An 18,940-nucleotide genomic window follows, 5' to 3' on the forward strand; every position below is an offset into this window, starting at 1 on the left:
TGTCATACTTCTCTCCTTTATGCCATATCCCCTTGATTGATTGATTTTTTTTTAAAGGTCCTTTAGTGCTGTGTTTATGTGTTGAGAAGGAGAAGAGCATGGTACAGTGTGGGCAGATTTTTGCTCAGAGTCTGAATGGATGCCACACACGTGTCATGGTGGTTAGAAAAGAAAACCTAAAATGCTTTGCTTCTGCTATCAGATCACTCCACATGACCAGTAAAATGGTAGCGTGTGCGTGCCTAGTGTGGCGCCCTCAATTTGCAGGAATTTAGTGCTTTCAATCCCCATATTAACTCTGGGAGATTGTTGTTTCTTGTCCATTTTGCACATGCAAAGTTGGGACTCAGAAATGGTAAGTAACATGCCAGCACATAGACATCTGATCATTGGCAGAGCTGGAAGTCAGACCCAGACTCTGACACCAGCACTCACGGTTTTTCTAAGGTTCCATGTTGGCTTCTTCGCGTTTCGATGTGAGGAGAACTCTAGTGGGTGTTGGAGTCTTCTTTATTAATTCTGAAGACTCCAAGATCTCTCTTGTGTAGTGCATTTTCCCAAAGAGCTCATGGTATTTTTATAGGCTTTTAGAGTGACCCCCCCCCCAATATCCCCTTCTAGGGAAAAGACAGGTATTGACCTTCTTTTAATTTCAGAGCAGGGGTACCTGCAGAGGAAAAGTTATACACTCCATTCCAGGTTTGTGAAAATCCTAGGCACATGAAGTTGGTACTATGGACTTCCATCACTAGACCTTTTTGAGTTGTTCTCGATGGACATGGCTGGGCTTTGCTTCCCCCACACATCTCCTCTGGTTTCCCGGTGGCCAGGGGAGGACACTGGAGAGGCAATTGTCCCTGGTCAGGAGTACAGGGTAGGGGCCAAGATGATTCCAAGAGCTGCTTAGGATCATTTATTAAAAAATGCTGGGGCTCCCATCCTAGAGAAGGGACAGCCAGGAGCTTCCGATGTATTTACTGATATTGGAGAATTGGGTAGATTTAAAAAAAGAATTCTTTGTTATGGTAAAATAACCTGTCCTATTTCAGGGACATTTGACATCTTTAGACAATTAATACTACAACCCATCTTAGCAGCAACAGTTTATTTTCAGTGACCATAAAAAGCCGTGACTTTTTTTGGCTTTTTTGTTTTGGAATTGGAAAGCGATATTACAGAAAGCTGGCATCTGCTGCTCAAGAGAGGGGAGTGCTCTCTGGGATGACTCACGTGAACAGCTGTAGCACTCAGAAAGCAGCTGAAAGTTGACCGATGACCAGCATGGCTCCTCTGGAGACCGTCTTCTCACGATCAGCTCAGACATTCCGCGTGGGGAGCTTCCTCTCCGGGGCTTTCCTGTGTGGAGCTCGGGGGCTTTGTCAAGAGCAGGGGCTGTGAGGGCTGGCAGCTTACTTAGCCCTCTTTCTGCTCTTCAGAGCAGATCGCCAAACAGATTGGTGTTGAGATTTTTCAAGGATTTCCGAGACCCGACTCTGAACTGCAAGCAGTGGCATATCTTGCAGCATTTCAGCATTTCGGACCCAGGAAAATTAAAAAGACTTTGAGCAGAAGGTCTAAAAATTGGGAAATAGTGTGCCCTCTGACAGTGTGAATAATGGGTTGATTAATGGGTACCAACTCTCCTGCTCTCTTTGTCCTTTTCTGTTTACTCACTTAGAAACCTGATGTCCTGACCACCGGTGCCGGTAATCCAGTCGGAGACAAACTCAATGTTATGACATCAGGGCCCCGGGGTCCCCTTCTCATTCAGGATGTGGTGTTCACCGATGAAATGGCTCACTTTGACCGGGAGAGAATCCCTGAGAGAGTCGTGCACGCCAAAGGAGCAGGTGAGAGCCATGTTTATTTGTCGTGAAAGGATTGTTGCACAACACTTGGGTTAAAAATTCCTTCTCACAGGGTTGGAGCTCCTTTAATACAAGTAGCAAATCTCCATTCCTGGGAGAAAGGGGAAAAAAAATGTCCATTGGGAGAGGAACTCGTAATTAAATGATGATTATTTCTCCGGATTGAACATGAGATATTAAATATTTTAGTAAAAACGAAAGTGATCTTCCTTTTCTTCCCTCATGCACTTTTTTTTTCCTTGTGCATTTTTGTGAAGAAATAAAAATATGAAAATGCAGACACGGCATGCTGAAATCATAGCTAGATTTAGATGGTGCACTGATGGGATACATACTGGCGTGAACGGCGCAAAGTTGAGGATAGTTGTGTTAGGGGGTGGGTTTGTGGTGATTTTTCCTTTTTTGTCCAAAAGTTGTGTAAAACTTTTTATCTTGCTTTTATTGCAGAAACGCAACATAGGGTAATGTTTAAAAGAAAGCTGAAAACTCAGTTGGACAAGAAAGCTTGATAGAAAGAACACGTTTGTCTCCTAGCTCCTTGCTCTGACTCCCAGTTAGAACTTTCTAGTTTATTTTTACCTTCCATCTTCTCCAGCTTTTTCTGTGTGGCTTTTCTATCAAGGCTTTGGTATGCTGTTCAGTTTGTAGTTTGGCCTGTGGTGTCTTCCTGAGTGTTTTATTGATCTTTTCATTCCTGTGTTTACTCTTCTTCCCCCTGTTCTTCTCTTTCCCTCCTGGCTCCTCCCTGTGATTCCAGACCACCTCAGGCCCTGTGTCCTTGGGCCAGCCTTGACCCACTACTTCTAGCCCCACTCATCTCTCCTTCCTCTTGGTTCTAGCTACATAGCACTCAGTGTAGCACTGAGGGCTTTGCATTTTGCACCCATCATTTTGTGTTTGGACATGTATCTCTCCTTTCTCCAGTCATCTTGGAAGCTCCCAAAAGGCCAGTGCTGCACCCAGATGCCCAATGAGGGCCTATTGAGTGGTCTGCAATGGTCTCATGATGAGGATTTCTGTGTCTTTCTCATTAGGGGCTTTTGGCTACTTTGAGGTCACTCATGACATTACCAGATACTCCAAAGCGAAGGTGTTTGAGCATATTGGAAAGAGGACTCCCATTGCTGTTCGATTCTCCACTGTCGGTAAGTCTGTCTGTCTGCGTGACTGGCATTGCGATGACTCAACCGTGTACCTTCTTCAGGGCATTTATAACTACATTGCAAGGAAAGCATATTAGAAGATAGAAAAAAACACTTCTCCAAATGATAGCCAGGTTTTACAGTAGAAAAAAAATTCTGAGACATGCCGAAAGTTCCTTTAAATTCTATTTGTTTGAGGTCTTAGGAAATCACACCAGGCCAGCACTGCAATTCTGTGACATTTGGAAAGAACTTTCCTACAAGTGGTTGCCTCAGATGGAAACGTGGAGTGGGGTACTTACTCAGCAACTGCAATATCTGCCCTTTATCGGGAATTAACTCTGTGCCATCTGTGGTTGTGTGCTTTACAGACATTAGCTGTAATCTAATCTGTAGATCTACTTTGCAAGGTGGGGTTAATTCTATTTCAGAAGTACGGTGATTTTTTCAGTAGTGCTAGTATGAGTTAGATCTATCATGCCACCTCTCAACACCCCACAATGCACGATTAATGCTGTTTCTCTTCAGTCTGTGCATTTTAAAAATACTGTGGATTCAAAAGTAAATGACATTAAGAATAAGAATCTGTATTTTCACTCATTTTCTTAACCTTAACCTCACAATTTCCACTACTCTCTGATTCTCCCTGTTTGCTATCTTAATCTTTATAAGTATTTTCTTTATTTTCATTTAAGTTTTAATTACCTTTTAAACAAGGCTATCTAATGTTAAATGGATAATCCTTTTAGCTTTTACAGTTATATACTCTTTTATCACTCTCAATGAATTCTTTTGTTTAATTGGTAGACTCAGATTAGCTAGTAGGTGGTAGAAATAATAACCCAGGCACTTAACTACATGATTTCCCTTTTTATTTTTTTTATTTTTATTTATTTATTATTTTAAAAATATTTTATTTATTTATTTGACAGAGAGAGAGAGATCATAAGTAGGCAGAGAGGCAGGCAGAGAGAGACGGGGGGAAGCAGGCTCCCCGCCGAGCAGAGAGCCTGATGTGGGGCTCGATCCCAGGACCCTGAGATCATGACCTGAGCCGAGGGCAGAGGCTTAACCCACTGAGCCACCCAGGTGCCCCTGATTTCCCTTTTTAGAAGTAGATTGGAGAGGAGAGATCCCAGTGTTTCTTTATGACTTTAGGTTTCTTTGATGGCAAGTACCCTGGCTTATCCTTCATTTTTCCCATTTGAATTTTCTAGCTGGAGAGTCAGGCTCAGCGGACACAGTTCGGGACCCTCGTGGGTTTGCTGTGAAATTTTACACAGAGGATGGTAATTGGGATCTTGTTGGAAATAACACCCCCATTTTCTTCATCAGGGATGCCATATTGGTAGGTGATAAAGTATATTGCACTCCACAAATGTTTAATTTAAATTGATTTCAAACACTCTGTATTGACTGGCATTTAAAGAGAAGCCCCAGGAAAAGCAGGAAGAGAATTTGGGTTGGCTGGATTGGTCTTCAGTTTGGCATTTCAAGATTCACTGACTTCAGGGAATAGTCCAGTTTTCTTTGTAGAGCCTGGAAGATTAACAAAAAGAGGCACTTTGCCATGGAAACATGTAGAGGGTAAATTTCATTTTAGGGTTTGGCAGTGTAAAGTTCTAGGATTATCTTGTTCTGAGTTACAATCTGTAGACCTAGCCATAGGCAATGTATAATGTAAGACACCATAATTCCTATAAACTTAGTTTTGGGACTTTTTTCTCTTTTTCTGTTTAGTTTCCATCCTTTGTCCATAGTCAAAAGAGAAACCCTCAAACACACCTGAAGGATCCTGACATGGTCTGGGACTTCTGGAGCCTGCGCCCCGAGTCCCTGCATCAGGTGGGAACTCTTCTTTTTCACTCTGTTGTAATGTTTCATCTGAACTGTGCCTCATCATGTGGTTCTCCAGTGTTGGCTCTCTCATTGGACTTGATTTCTGACTTTCTCTTTGGGAGGCTTTCTCAGATTTCTTGGCCCCGAAGAGTTTTTTTATGATGACTGATTTTGTTAATCTTCCCCCATTCATAGACCTTAAGTGATGCTAGAAACATTATCAGTTGATATTTAGCAATATTAAGGATTAAAGTCTCTAGTACGAAGTAAAGCTCTTATAGTAGTGAAAGAAGGGAATAGTGTTACCAAACGTATTTACTGTGAAAACAGATTTTGAATAAGTTAGGCTACTTTTTCAGATTTTTCTTTGTCTTCACTGAATTCTGAGCCATGAGGTTAATGATTTACATGTCATTCTGCCTTAAAATTCTTGTTATTTTGTGTAAATGATTCTAATGATAACCTTTCCTATGGGAACTTGCTTAGTGAGTTCCATGGCATCAAGAGATTCTTGGAAAACTTAGGAATATCTTTAAAAAAATCTAGGATGTTTTGGGGCACCTGGGTGGCTCAGTGGGTTAAGCCGCTGCCTTCGGCTCAGGTCATGATCTCAGAGTCCTGGGATCGAGTCCCGCATCGGGCTCTCTGCTCGGCAGGGAGCCTGCTTCCCCCTCTCTCTTTCTCTCTCTCTCTGCCTGCCTCTCTGTCTACTTGTGATCTCTCTCTCTGTCAAATAAACAAATAAAATCTTTAAAAAAAAAAAAATCTAGGATGTTTTGATTGAAACTGAGAAATGTTAGGCTTTATTTTCCTGTTCCTTTAGGTTTCTTTCTTGTTCAGTGATCGAGGGATTCCAGATGGACACAGGCACATGAACGGATACGGATCGCATACTTTTAAGCTGATCAATGCGAAGGGAGAGGCAGTTTATTGCAAATTCCATTATAAGGTACATATTGCCTTTGGGGGAGACGGTACAAGGCTTCTACCGCCCTTGTTTCTTTATTCCTGAGGATTGGGCGAAGAACAAGGCCCCTTCTCGCCTTTCCCTTACCTCCACTCTGAAGACCGAGAGGTACTGGTCCAGGTGATGTGGACCAGGACTCCAGTGTTGGCTCTGCCCAAGTGAACAGATGCCCGCTGCCCAGTTAAGGGAACTGGGTGGGCTCTCTTTGGTCTCCTCTTTCTATGTGGCCGGAGGATAGGAGTACACAGCTACTACCAATGGTTAAGCTTTTTTCTCCTTCAGGACCCTGGGAGCAATGTGTAAATATTTGGGAAAATGCTCATTTAATGCTGGTTCTCTGGCTTAATGGTCTGATGCTGGCAGGTGAATATACACTCTCCCTGAAGAGGGAAGACCTAAGGTTTTGGCTCCTCAAATGAGAGGAGATAGTATAGGCCTCCAGATTATGTGAAAGATTTCTACCAGGTTTAGCCTAGCTTTCTAGACTTCTTTGTTGGGAGTTTAGAATCAAGCCTTAGCAGAGTAAAGCAAATCTTGCTGCTAGCTAGAGAGACTTGAGATTTCTGTGCTTTGTGTTTCCTAGCCCTGAGTCATTGTGCTGAACATAGATATCTTCTGTGGTCCGGGAGGGGACTATGGCAGAAATGGGGACTTCCTTTCTCTAGTATCAACCTCACCATCACTTTCAGTCTGATGCTATCTTTCCAGAAACATTTCTCCTAACTTTTTTTTTAACTTATCCATCCATTTATTTAGCATTTATTGAGGGTGTATTATGAACAGGGCAAAAAAAAAGTAAAATCAGTTACAAATAGTAAAATAATAAAAATCGTGTTTTTTTTTCATTTCCTTTCATATAATCATATCAAATAAGTTACCTTTGGGGGAAGCTTTGAGAACATATTAATTAATTGAAGTGTTTTAAAGAGCTCTTTCATAATGATCTTGGCATTTGTTACAATAAGTAGTAGTCTCAGAGAACTCTAGAAGGTATTTTAAAAAGTATCTGGTTGCCTAAGAACATGTTTCCAAATACTACTGCTAAAATAAGCACAGAACAGTCGTGGACTTGGGACAAATAGAGTCTCCTTAATGGTATCTATCCCAAGACCTGTTTCCTTCTGTCTTGTCTTAATCTTTTTCTGAACAACTTATGGGTATATCAAACAGGAAAACTGTCTCCCTTCTTTATACTTATAACTTGGATATATAAGCTTTGGCAGTGGACAGTTTTAAGCAACAGTTGTCCCATTGGCTTGTAGCTGCCAAAGGGAGCAGTGTTGTGTCACTGAGAGCTAGGGCTAAAGGACTGTGTCTGGGGCACCTGTGTGGTGGTAGCTTTGCAGGCAGACCAGTTGTGAATTCAGATCTTCCCTTTTCTAGGTAACTCTGACGTGGTCATATTATTAAAAGGTCTCTGTGCTCTAGCTTTGTCATTGTGAAATTGGGATAATAGTAGTACCTGTCCATGACCTTGGAAGGATTGGATTGCTTATGGGCCTGTTGAGCAGAGGGCCCTGGGGTAGCCCAAGACCTACTTGGATATTTCAATCTGGATTATTCTGACCTATGACTAGTCTTTTCCAAGCTCAAGGGATTCAGTTAAAATCAGAAAGGTATTGCAATATTATTGCTCAATTTTATGTATTAGCTCTCTGGATGATCTGCAGATGGTGACCTCCATTTTTAAAACTGGAAGGTGACTGTGCTTCTGGTCTTGTAGAAAGAAGGGTTCAAATCTTGCCGCCAGCTAGAGAGACTCGAGATTTCTGTGGTAGAGATTCAGAGTTGACTTTTCTGAGGAAATCTTTCCATGTTTGGCTTGTGGGGATCTTTCAGAATAAGATACAGGAGAGAATCTGTTGAAAAGGCAGTATGGTGTGATAGTAGGAGCGTTGGTGAAAGTGACTAAGTTAGTTGGCTCTTCATGTCTTGCTTGGGAAGTCAGAATACTAATTTTGCCTGCTCGTAGGTAGCGAACTGGTTCAGAGTGGCTCTACTGAAGTTCTTTTCAGCTCTGTGAACTATGATCCTGTGATTTCTGAAAAAAAATAAAAGGAAGAGAGTAGGGGTGGAGGGATGCTGGCTAGCACAATCTCAATAATTGATCTGAGCTATTACAAAACAGGAATTCAAAAATTACTTCATGCAAAATATTTGCTTATTTTAAAAATATTTATTTTATTTTATTTTATTTTATTTTATTTTTTTCTGATTTGAAAAGTAACATGAGTGTAAAAATTCAAATAACCACTCTGGAAAACAGTTTTGAAATTCCTCAAGAAATTAAATGTAGAATTACCATGTGATCCGGCCACCATATTTTGAGATATATACTAAAAAAAAAATCCACTGAACTGGACACTTTAAAATGGTTAAAGTGGTACATTTTATGTTATGTGTATTTTATGCCAAAAATTTCTTGGCTTTTCTGAAAAGTAGTACAACATTCTTTATATGGGTAAGAAATTGAAAATAAATGTTAATAGTTAAAAAAATTCAAATGATACAGGATACAGAAAGAGAAAGATAGGACTAATTTTAAATGTGAAATGTATATACAGATTCTTTGGGCATTTAAAAGAATCAGGATAACCAAATGGAATTTCTTATTGGTGAATTCCCATTTGTATCAGATTTGAACAAGGAAAATCCAGTCTGAGTTGTGTTCCTTGTCATCCTTCAGTGCATAACTGATGAAAGTTCCATAAGTTTGCCAGGACATTTCAGTTTGAGCTGCTTTCTCTCATTCTGTAGACTGACCAGGGCATCAAAAACCTTTCTGTCGAAGACGCTGCAAGACTTTCTCAGGAAGATCCTGACTACAGCCTGCGGGATCTTTTCAATGCCATTGCCATGGGCAACTACCCCTCCTGGACATTTTACATCCAGGTCATGACTTTTAATCAGGCAGAAACCTTTCCATTTAATCCATTTGATCTTACCAAGGTGAGTATGTTAACAACTAAATTGTTTTTTCTTCTTTCTTCCTTTTTTAAAAAAATATTTTATTTATTTATTTGACAGAGAGAGAGAGATCACAAGTAGGCAGAGAGGCAGGCAGAGAAAGAGGGGGAAGCAGGCTCCCTGCTGAGCAGAGAGCCTGATGTGGGGCTTGATCCCAGGACCCTGAGATCATGACCTGAGCCGAAGGCAGAGGCTTAACCCACTGAGCCACCCAGACGCCCCTCAATTGTTTTCTTTTTTAAGTCTCTTTGTACCTAATTTTACAAATTCCAGTCAAGTATTTGTAACGATAGAGAAGTTATGTACGAAATACAGTGCAGCCACTTTGTAGTTTCCTGGCCTGTGCATCTCACTTCTAATTCCTTTTTGCTGAGTTCGTTGAGTTCCTCGAAGTGGATTGATCTCTCATTATCAGCAGGGAACAGAGCTGGAAAAGCTGATGTCCTTTTGCCTGGGGAAGATGTCCGTGTTTACTGTTTACGGTTGTGAAAGATGTAACCAGTGCACTCACCTGAAGTTCTTTTCACTTTACTGGATTAAAAAAGTATTTTCACTTATTATCGTCGGCTTCATTATATTAGAAAGCTGTTTTTTTTGTTGTTGTTGTTAAGATTTTATTTATTTATTTGAGAGAGAGTGAGCAAGCAAGTGCGCATAAGGTGGGTGAGGGTAAGGACAGAGAGAGAGGGAGAAGTTGACTCCCTGCTGAGCAGGGAGCTTGATGTGGGGCTCAATCCCAGGATCCCGGGATCATGACCTGAGCCAAAGGCAGATGCTTAACCAACTTGAGCCACCCAGGCACCTCGAAAACTGGTATTTTTAATAAGTACGTTAATTTCTTTTAGTTGGTTGTTTGGTAATTGTGAATATGACGTTTATTTTTAGATTTGGCCTCACCAGGACTATCCTCTTATCCCAGTTGGTAAACTGGTCTTAAACCGGAATCCAGTTAATTACTTTGCTGAGGTTGAACAGTTGGCATTTGACCCAAGCAACATGCCACCTGGCATTGAGCCCAGCCCTGACAAAATGCTTCAGGTAAGCTTGGTGGAGTGAGATCTTCTGAGACAGGCGTGCAGGCGTGTGCATGGGTGAATGTGCGGATGCGTGTGCGCACGCACATACACATGCTCTAATTTGGCATGACCTATATATGAAGAATTAACTAGAACATCACTTAAATGTTAATTAATCTGGGTCCTTAGTTCCTGTGAGTCTGATGGAAGCATCCTGATGTTACAGTATTACAGTATAAAGCAAATTTCATAGTATGCTAAGACTTTGATATTTAGTCTTTTAATTTAAAAGAAGAGAAATGCCTCAGATATTTGTAGAGTGAAGCACTCTTCATTTGTTCTATTATTGATGGGAGGAAATATTGTTAACTGGTCGGTATAACTCGATTCATTTCCTCTCCCCTGGTGATGCTTGAATTTTTCCATCTGTAAAAAGAGACTGGAGATGGTTTTTATGAACTGAACGTATGTCACCAGTGATTGAAGGCAGTGGGTTAATTTAGCTGTCTCAGTCATGTTTCTGCGCATTCACCCTTTTTTCATTATTCTCCACTAGGCTCTTTCAAGAGTAGAAAGAGTGAAAAATACTTTTTTTGGACCAGAAATCAGTAGGAAAATAATTGGCTTAATAATTATTGAGTAAATCAATCTCTTGTGTTTTTGGACTCTGACCGTGAAGCAGAGGTGAAGGATTATTACCCAAGATCAGGCCACCGTGGTTGATGGCTACTTCTTATGTAAGCATCTGACTCTGGTTCAGGTGTCACTCTCCATGGAGACAAGCTAAGATTCCATTGTTTTTTTAAGATTTTGTTTTTATTTATTTGACAGAGAGAGCACACAAGCAGGGGGAGTAGCAGGCAGAGGGAGAAACAGGCTCCCTGCTAAGCAGGGAGCTGGACGTGGGGCTGGATCCCAGGACCCTGGGATCATGACCTGAGCCGAAGACTGTTGCCTAACCAACCTGAGCCACCCAGGTGCCCCTCCGTTATTATTATTATTATTATTTTTAAAATTTTTATTAACATATAATGTATTATTAGCCTCAGGGGTACAGGCCTGTGAATCGTCAGGCTTACAAACTTCACAGTATTATTTTTTTTTAATAGTAACTTTTCTGTTTTGACATTAGGAACATCTAACTAAGGTTTTTATAGAAAATAAGCTTCTCATTAGGTTTCAGTTCAGTTTAACTAACATATAGATCTGTATCTCACACACACACACACACACATATATACACACATACACATACACACACACACACACGTTTATTTATATTTATTTATTTATTTATTTGAGAGAGAGAGAGAGAGAGAGTGAGACAGATGGGACACTTGTGAGGGGAAGGGGCAGAGGGTGAGGGAGCGAGAATCTTCAGCAGGCTCCATTTCCCAGTGTGGAGCCTGATGCGGGGCTCGATCTCACAACCTTGAGATCATGACCTGAGCCAGAATCAAGAGTTGGATGCTTAACTGAGCCACGCAGGCGCCCCTTAACTGAAAGAAATTGAATACCTCTCTGCATATGATAAGACTGCTGTGGCTGCGATAACATATAAAAACATAAGATAACTATAATATAAAGCAGAATGTCATGTGAGTTAGGAGAAATCTTGTCAGGAGGATGACGACAAAGTTTCAAGAATGAGATAGCATTTGAGATGGCTTTTATTTATTTATTTAAAGATTTTATTTATTTATTTGAGAGAGTGAGAGAGAGAGAGCACAAGCAGGGCAAGTGGGAGAAGGAGAAGCAGACTCCCTGCTGAGCAGGAAGCCCGATGTGGGGCTTGATCCCAGGACTCTGGGACTATGACCTGAGCCGAAGGCAGATGCCCAACTGACTGAGCCACACAGGCACCCCTTGAGATGGCTTTTAAAGAATGGGTAGGATTTCAGTTTTCAGCAGAGATAAAATAGGGCAGGAGAGAGGCCTGAGTACAGGCGGACCATGTTGGGTGTATTTCAACTGTAAACAGTCACTTTTTCCTAGAGTGGAAGAAGTAAGATTGGGTACATTGAGCCTCAGTCACAGGGGACTTTAGTGCTTGAGTAGAAGTTTGTACGATTGTCCCTTTCGGTTTTGAGAAATGTGATGTGTGCATATCAAGTAGAATCAGTCCAGTTGGTGAACTGGAGCTCAGGGAATAGAGAGGGAGAGCCAAGCAGCTCACAGAGCACAGGAAGGAGTGCTTGTATGAAAGGAGTAAAGGAGGCCAAGCCCTGGGACCCCGGGCATCCAACTTTCCCTGCCTTGGGGTTGGAAGGGAGCTGAACCTGAAGGAGGTTACTGGGATTTGCCAAGGCATGAACTTGTCACGGGTAGAGCTAAGCCTGCATAACCCTGGTATTGAGGGAATAGGTTGAAGAACAAATATTATCCAAATTCTCTTCATGATCCAGGTCACCATGGCTCTCTGGGGCCACAGTGAGACATGGAGATAGTTAACAACACTGAGTCATACAGTTAGAAGACCTGAGAAGCATTGGGTGGAGGCCTCGGCCCAGGGCAAAGGACCACAGATCATATCCATGTTCTCTGCAACAACAAAAACCAAGCGTCTGAGACATTTCATTTGAAACTGTTGGGAAGAGGGTCCTGAGAAAAGATGATAAACTGAAATGCAATTCTATTAGTGAATTGAATTGTATGAATGAATCCTATAATTTCTGTCAGTATTAACTTGGCTGTGGCAAACATATTTTAAATTTATGTGCTTTTTTTTTTTTTTTTTTTTTAATGTGTTTAGAAGGTGAAAGGGCTTTATTTAGTAGGTGTGGTCAAGATATCAGTCCCTGGCTCAGTTGTTTTAGAACATACGTCCGTTAGCTGTGAGTTCTGACGCTAGGGAGGATGTGAGAAACCATACGTACAGCATGGAAGAACTGCTGTGCTTACTTAGCCATTCGGTGACCAGTGAGGAAACGTTTGAGGTTTTTTGAGTAGGTAAGTCATGTAATCTGTGTGCGGCTGAGGCCAATGCCTTTGGTAGGAACATGTAGGACAGTGATGGTGGGAGAGGGGCTGAAAGTGGACAGCCAGGTAGGGGGACTTTGAAATCACTCTGATGGGAACTAAAGAGCATCTGAGGGTGACAGTGCCTGTATGGTCATGAACAATGTTCTCCATACCTTTCAACAAGATCATGTTATTAAACTTTAAAGTGTTACCCAAAGTGGTAAGCCAGATCACTGTGGAAAGGACATGGATTCCAATCAGTGGGGTGCTAGCAAATGTATTTTACAATATGATACATCCTTGAGAGTGGGAAATAATATAAGGCAGGGCACTAATTTGTTATTTGAGGAGAAGAAAAAGAGTTCTCTTCTGGAACAGGTATGAAGATTCATGGCTGTTTGGCTGCATGACGGAGAAGATTAAGGACTGTTCAGTTCGGGAGAACTCATGAGATCGAAACTTTGCTCTTTTGGGGGGCTCGGCAGGGTTTGGTGGTAATGCTCTAGAGAGTGCTTCGTGCTTGAAGTTTGAGAAGCAAGTGTGCAGACCATTCTGTTGTGTGTGTGACTGCACATAGTCAGCGCCTGTTTCATTTGTAACTGTAGGGCCGCCTTTTTGCCTATCCTGATACTCACCGCCACCGCCTGGGACCCAACTATCTTCAGATACCTGTGAACTGTCCTTTCCGTGCTCGAGTGGCCAACTACCAGCGTGACGGCCCCATGTGCATGCTCGACAATCAGGGTAGGCCTCAGATGTCTGGGAGACGGGGGGAGCCCGAGGGTGCCGCTGAGCGGAGGGTGGGGGAGGCCCTGCCAGGCCCATGGTCTTCGGGCTCCTCCTCTGCGAAGACGACCAAGGGGACCTTCTGCTCCATGAAGCAAGGATGGTTTAAACTGCCCGAAGACTCCGTATTTTTTACCTGTTTGATATGTTTAATCAAGAGTTCCCATCTCAGATTTTCCTTGCCGTCCATCAGATCATGGAAGGTGGGAGAAAGATCTTTCATGGCTGTTGAAGAGTAGCATTCAGCTTAGGGGTTAGGTTTCAAAGACTTTTCACAAAGTGGACAGTTCTTATCACTCTTGGATCACTAGGACTTAAGACTTTAGGAAGTGTAAAGGCAAGAGTTCCTGTTTCTTGTTTTCCGTTGTAATTGGCTAGGGCCAAGGAGGAAGAAACGTAGGTGGGGTTTCGAGGGCATGGGGCAGGTTAGAATAAAGGAGACAGAGTAAATCAAGGAATTCTCCCTCACTTTTTTTGTTTTCAAAGTGAATATAGTTGAATTCATGTAAATCAACTGGTGAGATGAGATGCTACTGTATTTGGTTCTTTGGAGCTCATTCATAAAATTTATGATTTTTTTTTCTTTTCACTACTCTTTTTGGTGCCCATGTACAAACAGCCTCTATTTTTTATTACTTGTTCTAATTAGAGAATGTTTGATTAATGTTTTTTCCTTTTAATGCTCTCTAGTTTAATATCGATCTTAATTTTCTCCCCCCCCCCCCCCCCGCCATTTAGGGCACATTTGTTTTAGTAAGAGCCTGATTACAGTGATCCCTTCAGAAAATGTACTGCTGATTTATATTTATAGCCATAGATGTCTGTATTCAAACAATGTTTGCTTTTCTCTGATACAAATAATACATTGTGCCCTAGAGAAAATTTGGAGAAGAGAAGGGGAGAATAAACCCACTTACAGCCCCAACACTCAGAGGCCACAACTGTGGCATTTTGCTTTATTTCCTGCCAGTTTTCTCTGGGTCTGTTTTTTAGAGACTTAAGATTATTTTGTTTATATGATTTTGTGCCTTGCATTTGTTACCATTTTGACTAAGCCTTTTCTATGTGTTTAAGGAGTTTACTTGCTCACTAACTGATTACATCAGGAATTTGCAGTACTTCTCCCTGAGGTTTGTAAAGCTCAGGGGATGTGCTGTTGCCCAAAGTAACTGATATTTCCTGTGTCGGTCTTCCGCATTTTTATTCTAAAGTGATTTCTTCCTTTCATATTCAGCAGTCCTTTCATTCCCGAGACCGGCTGTATTGGAGAGGTTCATGTATATTCTGGAACTTCATTAATAAGTACTTGCTTCACGTTTATCCTTCTTGTTTACCATTATGGTGGCCTATGTGTGAAAAAACTATTCAGAGATACATTTTGACACACCCTTTGCCTACTTTTAAAAGCCAAGCATTTGGGTTGTGCTCTTGAAGTTTAATGACAGAGCTTAATTGTTCCCAGTAGTCAGTGACTTGAAGACAACTCCCACTTTGAGGAAAGGTCAGAACTCATTTGGAGGTAGAATTTTAAAATTACTCAAATTGGCACATTTCAAAAAGCTAATTCTTAGTGTGGGAGACCATTGTGGTGGCTGGTTGTTGGAGCACTTTGCCTTACAGATAGATAACGCTGACCTGGAATGAATCTCCAGGGCTAATGATTGGGCCTCATAATAGTATGGGGCCTTCCTTTGTCCTACATGTCCTTGATGCCTTGATGGGTGTGATCTGTAGACACCTTGATTATCCACTCTGCATAATCTGTCCTGGCAGTGAGCTGGTTAAAATTCCAACCTCAGACTGGTTTGTTCAAAACACTTAAGAGGTTTCTAGGCCACTCCTGCTTAGGCAGCATGTGCTCAGGCAATTCAAGCTTCAGTCAACATCAGCTGAAGCAGTTAGGAAGATAAATATGCCAGAATAAAAAAAAAAAAAAAGGCCTTTTAATTTATTCCAGAAGTCAGAAAATATGTTTTCATTGCATTTGTCATTACTACTTCTATAAGTCCAGATAAATGAGTGCTGCCATACTAGAAATATCAAACTAAAGGACTAAAGTCCTTTTTTATTTACTTGTGGAAGGAAGTGAAAGTAAAGCTAGAGTTGAATAAAGTCGTAGTCAATAAAAGAAAGATATTCTGAGAATCTTAATAACCTTGAAGAAATAGTGAAATAGAGTTCTGTAATGGGAGTGTAGTCTGTGCTGGGATGGAAGAGAGTAGACAGATCCCAGATCCCAGCTCTAGCACTAACCACCACATGACTGTGCCCAGGCAGTTAGCATCTCAGGGCTTGGTTTATCTGTGTCTGTATACTGAAGGAGCAGAGCTAGAACTTTCAGTTGCTCCCCAAGATTCTGTGATTCAGTGTTTGAATTGAGCCCAATCCCAAATGAAATGCTCAGATTTGAAATGTATCTTTGGGTCTCATCTTCTGTGGGGGCCAAATCAAACGTTTATAAATGTATTTGTACCAGTAAGCAGCGGAAGATTTTCAAGATCAGATCACTTGAAGTGTTCAAGAAGACTTAAGATCTCTTCATTAGAACTCAGAGTGGGACTGCCCATGAGAGCATTTGGAAGGTGGCATTATTCTCTAGGAATCTGAGTCCTGCCTATAGCTAAATAGGAGATGTTAAAAATGGCTTGTACATGCATATGGATTGTGTGTGTAAATGCATGCATACGTGTCGGGACATACGTGTAGATGTGATCGCCATTTGAATTATATCTTACTACATTGACTGCTTGTAGACTTAATTCATTCTTCACCTCCCCAAGTGAGTCTGTATGGTTTTCTTTTGAAGGTGGTGCTCCGAATTACTACCCCAATAGCTTTAGTGCTCCGGAACAGCAGCCTTCTGCCCTGGAACATAGCAGCCAGTGCTCTCCAGATGTGCAGCGCTTCAACAGTGCCAACGAAGATAACGTCACTCAGGTAAGAGAGAATCGCAAGCAGACTCCACGCTGAGCACAGAGCCTGATGTGGGGCTTGATCTCACAACCCTGAGATCATGACCTGAGCCGAAATCCAGAGGCAGACGCTTAACTGATCGAGCCACCCAGGCTGCCCCAATTTTCCCCTCTTAAGGTGTCTAATATGTCTTAAATTGAATTCACAGAAGACGTCTCTAATCATAAATCAGTGCCTTTATTAGATGGAGTTGAAGTGTTGTGTTTCTATGCTCTTTCAGTACAAGGTACAGAGACTTCTTTCGGTTCCCCCAAATTTTGTTGAAGGGATTATAGGTGGGGCCACTGGGGAAGCAGTGACGCATGGAAAGGTAAGAAATGTGTAAATAAAGCTTAAGTAAAACCGCTTCTGAGAAGCCAGGCAGGACAGCCCAGATTTAAGGGACTAGAACAGGATTCACAGTAACCCTAGGAACCTCCATAGCAAGAGTGTGGCTGTGTCCACTGGAGGGCGCACTGGTCACCGGCACTGTTCATGGGACCGAACTACTCTCCACCTGTCGGCTTCTATTTTTCAGTACCAGTTGCTTATTCTTACCGTGTCCTCCTGACTTCCTCCTCGCTTCCTTGTAGCTTCTGTTTTCACATTGCTGTGGCTTTGCTGTGACCTTGGCCTAACTCTTCTCTATGGCTTCTTTTTCCATATATTACTTTTTCGGGGGACCCTTTCTCACTGTCTCTCTCTCTCTCAGTACTTCTGTGTCAGATTCTAGAGAGAGGGAGTCGAATTGATTTGACTGGAGTTTTCATGCTAGGCTGCATCATTGACCTTTGGCCAGCCTGTGGCTACCTGCCCAGGTCAAGTGCCCACCCTCTTTCTGATCACCAATAGCTGTCCGAGTGAGGTTCTCTTGGTGGGTGCACTGAAAGAGACCCTGTCACTTTAAAGAGGAGCCTCCTCATTAATGTGTCCAGTACAACTTAGACCTCACCCAAGAGAAAAAGGAGATTTAAAAGTCTAATTGTCCTAGAGCTCGGTTTGGGTGGTTGGTGTTAAACTTATTATTTAAATTAGAATAGGAACTGTATCTACTTTTTCAATTTATAAATGTGGGTTCTAAGTAAAAGATATTTAAATACATGAATTAATTCACCATGAAGACATCTTTATTTGAAAGGGATGCGTGCATAGTAGGATGTAAACCAGATTTAGATGAAATGAAACATCTTCTAAAAGCCTTTTGTAATTACTGCATTATTTTTAGTGATGCGGATGATACCAATATATTGTACTACAATCCCTACCTTTCAAAGAATTTTGCCTGCATGAGGTCTGCTCTGGTGTTAAACTAGCTAATACTACCTCTGCAAAAATTAATTTAGATAATATATGGCTTACAGAGTGAGAGAACATATATGCAGTTCATCTAACTAACGACCCATGTCCAGAATATGTAACGAACTCCTACAGAGCAGTGAGAAAAAGACCAAGGAATAGAGGATGGGCAAAGACTTGAACAGGCACTTCACAGAAGACAATATCCAAATGACTGAAAAACATACAGAAAAGTGGTTTATCTCTATAGTTAGCAGGGATGTACAAAATGAAACCACAAAGAGAGCACTACCTAGGCACCAGAGTGGCTAGAATTAGGACTGGCCACACCAAGTATTGAGAGAACGAGAAACAACGCTCTCTTTCCTGTGAGTATAAATTAGTTTAGCTGTTTTGGGAAGCTGTGTCTCAGTATCCATTCAAGCTAAACACGTGTGTGTCTTTTGACCCTGGTAAAGTACACTGTTATGTAGGAACCCAATAGAAATGTAGACATGTGAACACCGGAAGACATGTGCAAGACTGTTCCTGTTACGCAGATGTTCAACAAGAGCTTAGATAAGCACATTTGCCAGAACACATTGAAAATATGAGAAGTCAAAAGAATTACATTTGGGGATGCAGTTGGAGAAAGGGGGATAATGACCGGGAGGAGGGACTCTGGTGGGGAGATTTCTGAGGTGTAAGTGATGTTCCTTCTTTATCTGGGTGGTGGTTGCATAGTATGTTCACTGGGAAATCATTGAACCCGCTCTTAGGGTTGGTGCCCTTTACTGTAGGGCTGTAACACTTAAATTAAAAAGCTTACGAAAGAAGAAAAATCATTCTCTCAATTTGCGTATACTAGTAAAAATATCACATTTCCTTTGAAAAGAATTTGGTCCTGCTATCAAAGTTCTATGGTTAGGTGTTGGAGCTGATAAAACCATTTAGAATCTTTATTGGGTCAGTGAAATTGAACAACTGTCCTGTGTGTGGAGTCCATGCCCCTCTGCATTGAGCCGCTGAGCTGTGTGTACAGATGGTGGTTGCTAGCCAGGTGTAAGGCTGTGCAGATCAGAGCTCCCTGGAGACTTCCCCAGTTCGACTTCCAAGTCCCGCCTGCCTTTTGCCTGAGCAGCGTGACTGCGGAAGCCAGGTTCAGAT

The 18,940-nt window shown here is 41.8% G+C and overlaps 1 protein-coding gene across 1 annotated transcript in view; it reads left to right on the plus strand.

Moving 5' to 3' along the window:
* Window positions 1-18,940, plus strand: part of CAT (catalase) — a 39,382-nt gene that overhangs the window by 14,300 nt on the left and 6,142 nt on the right. The window contains exons 2-10 of the mRNA XM_047691596.1: window positions 1,679-1,850; window positions 2,903-3,013; window positions 4,228-4,358; window positions 4,751-4,855; window positions 5,673-5,798; window positions 8,574-8,765; window positions 9,669-9,821; window positions 13,366-13,504; window positions 16,353-16,483. Of these exons, the coding sequence (XP_047547552.1) occupies window positions 1,679-1,850; window positions 2,903-3,013; window positions 4,228-4,358; window positions 4,751-4,855; window positions 5,673-5,798; window positions 8,574-8,765; window positions 9,669-9,821; window positions 13,366-13,504; window positions 16,353-16,483 (1,260 nt within the window). The remainder of the gene's footprint in view (window positions 1-1,678; window positions 1,851-2,902; window positions 3,014-4,227; window positions 4,359-4,750; window positions 4,856-5,672; window positions 5,799-8,573; window positions 8,766-9,668; window positions 9,822-13,365; window positions 13,505-16,352; window positions 16,484-18,940) is intronic.

The sequence above is a fragment of the Lutra lutra genome, chromosome 10 (genome assembly GCF_902655055.1).
Source record: "Lutra lutra chromosome 10, mLutLut1.2, whole genome shotgun sequence".
In the NCBI taxonomy this organism is placed as follows: Eukaryota; Metazoa; Chordata; class Mammalia; order Carnivora; family Mustelidae; genus Lutra; species Lutra lutra.